At 35.3% G+C, this 11169-nt stretch overlaps 1 protein-coding gene across 13 annotated transcripts in view; it reads left to right on the top strand.

The window, feature by feature from the left end:
* The window catches only part of PTPRK (protein tyrosine phosphatase receptor type K), a 503656-nt gene that overhangs the window by 398198 nt on the left and 94289 nt on the right, over positions 1-11169 (top strand). For all 13 annotated transcript variants that reach the window (XM_008524381.2, XM_008524380.2, XM_008524376.2 and 10 more), the window contains exons 9-11: positions 4824-4933; positions 6410-6611; positions 10597-10702. In XM_008524381.2, the coding sequence (XP_008522603.1) occupies positions 4824-4933; positions 6410-6611; positions 10597-10702 (418 nt within the window). The remainder of the gene's footprint in view (positions 1-4823; positions 4934-6409; positions 6612-10596; positions 10703-11169) is intronic.

Here is an 11169-nt window from a genome sequence, read left to right as displayed (position 1 = left end):
CTAATAATAACAGTGATGTATTCTTTCAATGTAACACATTTCATTTTCAAAATTTCCTTTTATGAACGAAACCATGTGGGGAAAAATAAGTGTGCTTTATAGTGAATTGAGGCAAAACTGAACTGCAAGTCACGAATCATGAGTTTTCAGCCCTGGCTCTAATAATTCTGTAACCTTCCCCAATCTTTCACCCTTCTAGTTCTCCCTTTCTCATCTCTGTGAAAAGTTTAAGTTAGATGATCTCTATGCTTCCATCGGCTTCTAAAATTCTCCTTGAATAGTTTGTCAGTAGGACTATGTTTTTATTTGGGTTTTAGAAAATAGGATGTATTGCATACCGAAGTGTTCCCAATTTCCCTAAAGTTCTGAACTTTAGGCTCAGATGTATCTTTTGATGCCTATCAAATATGAGATTGCCATAAAATAGGTCAATGTGCCGTAGTTTCCAGAAATTCTCCTTATCACTTCAAGCTCTCTCACTCTGAAAAGTGGAAATGACTCTGGTTCTGTTGTTTATGTTGTAATAAAAGGAAGTGAGAGCTTTTTAACATCATTTAGCTGAGAGTTTGAAGGAAACAATTAATATTGTCTCAAAATGATTCATGAAGTTATTCCCATATTCCTAAAATTTCAAAGAAGAAGCCTAAGACTTATTCATGATAAATGTACTTTTGTCATGTTTGAGGTCACCAAACACGATTACTTCCACCATCTGGTTGGAACTGGCACCTAACTGAAGCATTAGCAAAAATAAACACAAACCCTGCTCTAATAGAAAAACACGCAAACACTCATATTAACTCCCCCAAACACACCATGCCCACTCAACACACACCTCAACACATGCATATCCAACAAAGAATGGTCAGCGTACTTGTGTCATAGGTGGATGGTAGAAACGGGAAGTCTAAGCGTAAATTCAAAAGCTGTGAAAAATCTCTATCTCATTTCATAATGTGGGATGAATATTAAAATGTCTGTTTTGCACTAGACATTTTGTAATTCGTGTTTTTGGTAATAAGAATGTACTCAAGTGGTTTCTTGCCTGCACTTAAAATTTTAAAAAACGTGATATCTTAATTGGTAATATTAGACTTAATTACATGAATTTTGTGCTTCTTCAGCAAATCACTCTACAGTGTCATTCATTTGATGGTATTCTTTGGTATGATTTTTTACTTTGCCTTTCTTTCCCACAAACAAAAGAACGCAGTCAAGCTTATATAATCTTTTTCATATTCCATTAAGTTTCTGACTGTATTTTTGGGGACACGTATGACTAGGTTAATAATCAAGAAGTGAATTGCTATGAAAATTTAAATTATGTCCTAAATTGGTCAAACTCATGACTGTGTGTATTTATTTCATCTAGAAATAGTATTGTAAAAGTAAAGTGACATTCACTATATAGACTAATTCTATCTTATTTTCTATCCTAGTTTTATTTTAACCTCTGTTTTGAAGAATTTTTTTATTATTTGTAATGACATTGAGTTGCAGATTATTTTTCATAGTACAGTCACAAAGTAACTTCTTCCACTGTGAGGGTTTTTTTCTTTTTGTTTTATATAAAGACTAAATGATTGAAGTACCAACTTTCCGTGAAGTATTTGCAAGTAACTCAGTCTTCACATCTGCCCATGTGAGCTCTAGTTTCTACATGGAATGCTTGATGTGTCTCAGTGTTCCTGAGAGGGGGGACATAATATCTAAATCATAATCTATTGTTGCGAAGATTGATGGATTATGATGATCTAATTAAGTCAGTCTTACTAAATTATTGCTGCCCTATATACATAGAAAAAGAATAAATTATCAACCATCTAATAAAAGAATATAATTTCATGAAAAGAATTCTTGGGACATCCATAAATCATGAGAGCAAAGCTAGAATGATTTCCCACCAGAACCCTAAGGTAGAATTTATATTTAATTTATTGCATGCATTTTTTAATGCATGGGTAGAATTTTTTGTATGAGATTTTGTTTTCATTTTTTATTCCAAGCATTCATAAAAATCAATATTATGAAGTTGGCTCAGCAGAAAAGCCTGGTTTGGGGACATTTTTTGCTAATACAAAGCTATTTTTAAATGTACATTTATTATATTTTAAAGGCTATCATGCTTATTTAATATAATCTTGCCCCACCCACATTTCATTTTTCCTCTCTTTTTCATTTTGAGAGTTATATTTTAAAGGACTTTCTTATACACACAAAAATATTAGCTGAGACAGCTCTCAAATAAATCACAAGCAGGGGAATTAAAGTCAGCATTCTGTCTCCATTAAAAGTTGTTGACGTGGAAATGTGAAGTAGCTGTCCCTGCAATGTGAAGACTGCTGTGATGATGGCCTTGGTGACTTCCCGTCGTATTTACACAAATCATAAGTGCATGTAGATATTGTCTGTGTGTACACAGACATCGTTTTCCTCCACACGTAGAAAGTTATTGAATGGAATTTGCCTCTGCCACACCCCCTGCCCTCACATTTTTGTGTGTCTGTTTTGTTGTTCACCTAAGTGTGGTTCTCTCTCTTGTCCACTGTACTAGTCCTGGTACCAGGTCCACAGTAGGCACTGTCTTGTCCGTAATTTTCCCACACCCTTCTCCTCTTACAAACGTGACATGTGGGTACTTTAAGGGAATCCTGTTGACAGCGTAGAGCAGGTATAAGAAGAGCAGAGAAATGCACAGATTCTAGGGAGACTTCTTTCCAGGTCTACCTCCTTTCCAATGTAGAATCGTGCAGACATTTTAAACTGTCCCTATTTGTGAACAATTTGAAATACATCCATGCCATTTTGTAGTATTTGCAGGCCAAACTGTGTTCGGTGAACACAGGCAGTAATTATAATACCATCAAATAAACATTTATAACTAATTGGGATTTTGTCTCTTCCTTCCCCCAATAGCCATCTTCTATGAGAGGTATGGAAAGGTGGAGAAATACTTTTCCTTAATTACAGTCACAGGCTTATGTCACTTGAGTGGAATAGAAACAATAGGTACCGCCCTGGAAAACAAACTAATGCCCATGGCAGCCTCAGTAGGTGCCACAGATTGCACACAGGGGCCATGACGGCTCCTCTGCCTTGATTGACTGCATAGCCTGTGCCAATACTGTGGACCTAGGGCAGTGAGGGGGCAGGGCCAGGCAAGGGGAGTGGATGTCTTTGGTTAACTTCTCCCTGAGTCCTCAGCTGACAGATGCATGAACATATCTTCTGAAGTTAGTGCTGGCCTTTCTGTTTACTGTAAGTTTCTTTCCTTTATGAATTTATTATTAATGCACCAAATTATGTTGGCTGTCCCAGAGGTCATAACATCATTCATCATCTCCTTGTAGATTGAAATAAATCTTACTCTTTTGACATATCATTCAGAATTTCTTGATGCTGCTAGCCATGATGCAATGCATTTCCTTTGATCCAGTGATTTTTAATTTATTTCAATCCTCAGAAAATTGCTGTATGCTCTGAAACTACATTCCTAGATAATGTCATGTATAGAGTTCACTGAAATGTTAGATTAAGGGAAAATATTAATTAAAAACCATACTTACCCAATATTGGGTGAATATTTTCAAAAGAAAGCATATTTTTTAAGCAAAGTAGGATGGAGAAGCTGTATTTTTTTAACATTAGCAGAATAAGAAACTGGATATTTATGTGAATAAATGGCAACTATGTATTAAAATATATAAAAGGAGAATACACAATAGCAGAAGTATCCCATATATTGTGTTTTGTCAGTAGAAGCTGACACATCATTCATTGCTGCCACTGAGTATTATGGTATATGACATTTGCAAATAAGACCTGGAATGACGGTTCCTCGAGTCTTGTCATACCTGGGGACACTTCAAAACCAGTTATGCTGATTGTTGAGTTCTAAACAGGTCTGATATGATTCTTAGCTTTGAAAAAATGAATTTCACTTAAAAAACTGATACGATATTTGAACCTATTCATCTTAAACCATTTTTTTAAAATTGTGATAATGTTATCTTTTTTTAATTATAGAGAGTAAGTATAGCTGTAAAAGTCAGATTGACTGTTAATGGGAATTTCAATTCAGTACTATATGATTTGGGTTTTGAGTCTAAGGAGTGTTAATTATTACTATAATTCATTATTTTATGAACTTCGTTTATAGAGATTCTTTAGGGACTTATAATCCTTAAAAAATCTTTCAGGGAAATACAGCTCTGTTCTTGAAACAAATTACAAATGAGATGTTCATTTGTTATTAGAGGTATACAACAGAGGAAACTAGACTACACAATTTATTCAGCTCTCTAAGGTGATAGAGTGTTCTTTTGAATAGAAATAACTTTGCAGTTATACATTTTCTGTATTCGAAGCTTAGAGACTTATTTTGAATTCCCATTCTCAGAAAATTGGTCATATAGCTTATTTTCTTTTCAAGGACACATTTTCATTTTATTTATTTATTTTTTTATTTCTTTTTATTTATTTATGTTTGAGGAAGATTAGCCCTGAGCTAACATCCGCCACCGATCCTCCTCTTTTTGCTGAGGAGGATTGGCCCTGAGCTAACATCCGAGCCCATCTTCCTCTAGTTTATGTGTAGGACGCCTGCCACAGCATGTCTTGACAAGCGATGCGTAGGTCCACACCTGGGATCCGAACTGGCAAACCCCTGGCTGCCGAAGCGCAACGTGGGCACTTAACCTCTGTGCCACCGGGCTGGCCCCCTCATTTTCTTTATTTTTAATTTAGCTTACCTAACTTACATGATTTACTCTTTCTGTTTCTGATGTAAGGAGTCTTATAACCAAAAATGTATATATTTGCAGTGCCTGGCCCTGTACCAGTCAATTCTCTTCAAGGCACATCCTTTGAAAATAAGATCTTCTTGAACTGGAAAGAACCTTTGGATCCAAATGGAGTCATCACTCAATATGAGGTATTGGGAGAACAAGGAATTTAACTGAAATGTGGATTGAAGGGAGAGTAAAAAAAGAGAAAGGGAAATGATGGAAAAGAAGTGAGGATTAGCGCTTTGAAGTCATTATTAGTTCTCCTCTGTTTTAATTTACAAATTCCTTGATCTCAAAACTGAGCACCCAAACGCATATTGTATAACACCTAGAATTCTCAAATTCTTAAAGTAAATATATGTTATTTTGTTGTTTTAGAGATGCAAGGTTAGGCTTGTCAACCAACTGACTCATGGTTGTAATGAATGAAGTTTTATAAAATTAACAAACTCATGTTTCGTCCTGTAACAGGATGGAGGCCATTGAATGTCAGTTGAGTGAGTGAGTAGAGTGAGGAATTAATGTCAAAAAAGCTAAATACAATATAAACCTGACATCCCAGAGCTTCATCTCAACTCTGAATGTAAATCATTTTCTTATTTTTAAATGTGAGAAGCTAAAAAGAAGACAAAAAATTATTTTAATCGTGCAAATGTCTAGTTCTGTTCCTGTGTAGTCGGTGTTGATTAGAGCAGAAAATGCTTGAATTTCTAGCGGCTACAGAGTGCATCTGGGGATGGGAATCACCAGTGCAGTCTTATCATTTGTGACTATATTAGCATAGTTGAATACTATTGACATGAAATTTGTTATGTAACTTGGACAAAGTATAGAATAATGTTAATTTGTTGAACCCTTCTTTTTTTCTTTTGGTGAGGAAGATTTGCCCTGAGCTAACATCTGTGCCAGTCCTCCTCTATTTTGCATGTGGGATGCCTCCACAGATGGCTCATGACTAGAGTAGGTCTGTGCCTGGGATCCAAACCTGTGAACCCAGGCTTCCAAAGCAGAGTGTGCAGAACTTTAACCAGTTGGCCATGGGGCCAGCCCCTGTTGAACATTTTTTGTGTTTCATGTGCATTAAAGTATATAACCATAAATTTTTGTATGTATATCTTTTCTTTTTTCTTTTTCTTTTCTTTTCATTTTTTTGGTGAGGAAGATTGTTCCTGAGCAAACATCTGTGTCAGTCTTCCTCTATTTTATATGTGGGACACTGCCACAGTATGGCTTGATGAGCAGTGTGTATGTCTGGGATCTGCACCTGTGAACCCTGGGCTGCCGAAGCAGGGTGAGCGAACTTAACCACTGTGCCACTGGGCTGGCCCCTAATTTATCTTTTGGTGGAAAAAAATAAATGTTTATTGGTCCACTCAGATATAACTCTAGGTATATCTGTGGATGACTAGATCGATCGATCGATAGATAGATAGATAGATGGAAGATAGATGCAGAATGACAGTGAATTAACTGTATCAAAATGAGAAGGAAAAGAAGTGAAAAAAAGATGTGATTCACTCCATAGAGATGTCCTTGAATACTACCTTATTTAAAAGGGCTTTGTTTAGAATTCGTTATCACTTATATTGGATATGTAATAGGACATGTATTTCTTAAAACAGGTCAGCTACAGCAGCATAAGGTCGTTCGATCCTGCAGTTCCAGTGGCTGGACCTCCCCAGACTGTATCAAATTTATGGAACAGTACACACCATGTCTTTATGCATCTTCATCCTGGAACCACCTACCAGTTTTTCATAAGAGCCAGCACAGTGAAAGGCTTTGGACCAGCCACAGCCATCAACGTGACCACCAATATCTCAGGTATGCCAATGAATAAAGTGCAAACAGGACTGGTTTACAGTAGTCTGTCCTAGAGTCTCATATACTCTGAGTGTAATTCATCTCACTTATTGAATGTTTAATACACATAGTTATTCATGATTGAAGGTACTTTAAAGAATTATTTGAATACAGATTATTATTAGTTATATATCCAAACCCAAACGCATCTCAGATAATTGCTTTTAATTCACAGTGGTGTTTTTAAAAACTGCATTACATCTTTATTAGAAATCTCTCAAAGTTCATAATATATGCTAATAGACCTGTTATACTTTTGAGGAATTGGTAATTATTACAGTTTCAGATATGTACTGTAAATGGATTTTATCAAAAGAATAGTAGAAGATCCTTGATCTACTATTACTGTGCCACATGCCTTGTCGCTGTTCCATTTTCCCTGACATTCTGATAATTTTAAACAAATACGAGCTTTTCTTTCTCATAGGAGTCTCACATAAATTCATCTAAATTTCAGAAGGCAAAAGTGTTAGGTTGATAAGCAAATACTATTAAATTTTATATTATGTTATGCATATAATTTCATAGTTTGCATTTGACTAGATTGTTTACAGATGTGATTTCTCCTTCAGTCAGGTCATCAGTTTAACCTGATTAAACTTTTGCCAGGAATTAGCATTGTTGATATGCCCTAAATCTACTCCAGCTTATGGAATGTTTTATCTTATTTATTTAAAGTTACTAAAGTAAATATGTTATATATGGAACTGAAGAGTTAAATTTGAAAAATACCTGTTTTAAAGGACCAACCACTTAATATGTTAAAATACTAATTTTGAGTTTCTAAGTTCTTTTTGTTCCTTTATGTTCATTTTTTATGCTAGTTCTACATGGTATGATATTTTATTATATATGTATTATAAAATGGTATTTTACTATATAACATAGCATAGATATGTTATATTACATCCTTAAAAATTTCTGCCATTGTTGTGAATTTGTAACATTTGCATCAAAAGGAAGCAATACTCTGTAATTTTTTTTGTCTAAAATTTTATTTGGAAATATTTTGAATATAATACAAAACCTTAAAATTTATATCATGAAAAAATTAGCTATTTCTGTATGAGCCATGAGTCCTTTGCATAACATTTGATTTATCTTAATATTCTTCTTTTTCTTTTTTTAGTGAGGGAGATTGGCCCCGAGCTAACATCTGTTGCCAATCTTCTTTTTTTTTTTTTTTTTCGCTTGAGGAAGATTGTGCTGAACTGACATCTGTGCCAATCTTCCTCTATTTTGTATGTGGGTTGCTGCCACAGATGGCTTGAGCAGTGCATAAGTCTGCACCCAGGATCCGAACCCACAAACTCTGGGCCACTGAATTGGAGCTTGTGAACTTAATCACTATGCCACCGAGCCAGCCCCATCTTAATATTCTAATAAAAAAGAATTTTAAAATATCATTGCTTATGTTAGAAAATAGCAATGCATTGAAATTGTCAATTCATTTCCTGATGGAACAATTCTAACCCATCAATTTAAAATATTTATTGAATCGCTTTAGTAGAATCTATGACTTAGTGATATGGTGATCATGTTTCCTCCCCTTCAAAATTAGCAGTAGTGCTAGAAATGAGGAAGATCCTTTAATAGAGATATCTCCCAAATTCACATAAGCTTGTAGAATTGAGCAAATGAACATTACTGAGAGCAATATTTTCTTATGGGTCAGGCACAATCTTTTTTATTCAATAGAAAATTTATAGTTAAAGGCTGGAACATGCTAGATGCATTTTCTTTGAATTATTTAACTGCAGTTTCAGTTGCATCAACCTGTATACATGAGTACTTGATTTGAACTCTAAAAACTTGTTTGCAATCCCTGTATCTCGGAAACACGTAGTAATCAAGCTAAGAATTATAAAATTTATGGTTAGTTTGTTTCTGAGAATCACTTGAACTTTTAAGGGAATTTATTGTTATTTTATCCCTTGAGTCCAATAATTATATTTCTCAGCATTTTAAGAGCCACTTAAATAAGTGGGAAATCAAGTTATCTGAGGCCTGATGCTTGGGGGCATGATTTATATGTGTGTGTGTGTGTCAGTAGAATATACATACTATATACAATATATGTCTATAATACACACAAATATATAATACACATATACATATTGTGCATATTTAGTATCTGTTGATTCTACTTCTTAAATAACTCTCAGATAATTTGCCTCTTTCTAATGTCTGTTTTTTCATTTCCATCTAGACCATATTTTAAAAAGATTGTTGACATATGTTTCTTACCAGTGTCCTTCTCAGATCATTTGCCTCTTTCTAATGTCTGTTTTTTCATTTCCATCTAGACCATATTTTAAAAAGATTGTTGACATATGTTTCTTACCAGTGTCCTTATTTTCAGACTCCCCTTGCTTCGCTATATTTTTCTACTGATCTTTATACAACATATATTTCCTACTTAAGTTTTTTCAAAATCTAATAGGATATTATACCCAGTATCATCAAGCCTAAACATCTATGCATAATTAACATTTGTGGCCCTTCATCGTGTGGCTCCTCCCATCCTCCACCCCTGTTGATGAATCTGAAGGTCCAGGCATAGCAGACTGCTTGTAGCTATTGAAATACACCATCTCCTTTCAGTGATGATGTCTTCAAATGTTGTTTCCTCTCTCTGGAGTTTTATTCCATGCTTGCTCTTCCTGGTGAGTTTTGACTCTTCCTTTAGCATTCAGCTCTAGCATCACCTAACCCTGTTTCATCTTCCCACCTCCCAACACAAGTTGAGGCTAGTGGTTCTCCAAGTGTGGTCCCCAGACCAACAGCATGATGATCATGTGGAAACTTTTAGAAATGCACCTTACCAAGCTAGCCCTATGGAATCTGAAACTCTAGGGGAGAGGGGCAATAATCTGTTTTAAGAAGCCGTCCAGGTGCTTCTAATCTCATTCATTTAAGAACCACTGCTTTGGCAGATTAACCTTCTTCCCGTTTGGGTCCTCTAACATTTTGTTATATTTTTGTTGTACTTTATAAGACACTCACTTCTGATAAAATGTGAATCCCTACTTTTAATTCTGTGAATGTCAGACACCATGCTTCATTTATCTTTATATTTATAGCACTTCTCATAAAATTTGACACATAATATGGATTCAGTAACAGTTCAATGAATGAATGAAATACTTTAAAAATTTTTATTAGATGCCATTTGTTCTCCGATTTTCTGACAATGCACACATGTCACTGGTTATACACTCCTTTCAACATCTTTCTAGATGGAAATAATCAAAAACCGTTTGAGGTTACATTTGAGTTTACTTTTTCACCCAGTTCAAGATTAGGAAGGCCCCCTCCCTAAACATTAGAAAATATTTTAAAAATTTATGTTTCTTCTTTTCAAGAATCTGGCAACTAATGCACTAGTTTTTGGTAAATAAAAACTAAGGTTCCTATTCCCATTCACCACACTTCCTTGATGTGTTTCTATTGTGACCACAGCAATGAAAAAGGTCCAGATGTGAATCTGGGTCATTCCATAACACTAGATCACAGACGGCACTGCCTCACCGGGACCCTTTACTGTTCCTGCTGTTCCCATGTCCACATCTCCAGTTGCAACTACAGCCAGTACCCCCCAGAGTCTACACTGTTACTGCCTTCCTCCCATCCCGTCAATGCTGATTTCAAGGTCTCAGGATGCTAAAAGCTAAAGCATCTTCACAAAATGTTTGGAGTCTGTGTCACAAGTGGCCAGATTATAGTTTAAATTTCAACAACAAATCTTGGCTTCATATCCCCCGCTGCTTTAGGTTCCCAGGGTTAGCATGCAGTGGCATGTGTTATTCTACCACATATGGGATAGTTTTAGATAATTAAGTATTAAATTGATTTTTCTCTCAGTCAGGATCATGTCTTCATCCTGAACCATGATATATTCCTGTTAATTGACTGAAACTTTTTTTCCTCATTATTCACTTCTCAGCTCCAACTTTACCAGACTACGAAGGAGTTGATGCCTCTCTCAATGAAACTGCCACCACGATAACTGTCTTGTTGAGACCAGCACAGGCCAAAGGTGCACCTATCAGGTAGGAGGGGAAAAATAATACCTACAGGAAAACACACCCAGTAGAGAGCTATTTTCTCACAGTTGCTAAGCAGTCAATATAGTGGTTCATTTCTAACAGAGATTCATTTGATAATTATTGTCAGAGGGGTTTTATTTTTGTTTTGTTTGTTTTTCATTTGGACAAAGCCTGCAAATAGACTTTAAGAGTAAAATTCTAAGGGGATTTTTGAGATATTCATGAACTGAACCATTCACCTCTCTGCTTGGTTTGATTTAAGAGTGTTGCTCTTTTTATTTTTTTCTCAAGTCCCATTTCATTTCACTTCCTCTGTTGGTATTGATGGTATATGAGCTTTGAAGGTATTTTTCAGAAATGGAATGAGAAAATAACTCCTGTCCAATGCAGTAAATCTGTAATAAAGAATTTCATATGAGTGATTGAAAAATAGGAAGCTTTGAGGAAATAAAAGAAGAGTTTTAATGAGT

The sequence above is a fragment of the Equus przewalskii genome, chromosome 9 (genome assembly GCF_037783145.1).
Source record: "Equus przewalskii isolate Varuska chromosome 9, EquPr2, whole genome shotgun sequence".
Taxonomy (NCBI): domain Eukaryota; kingdom Metazoa; phylum Chordata; class Mammalia; order Perissodactyla; family Equidae; genus Equus; species Equus przewalskii.
The sequence above is the reverse complement of the archived record's forward strand: the minus strand, read 5'-3'. Positions and strand labels throughout refer to the sequence as shown.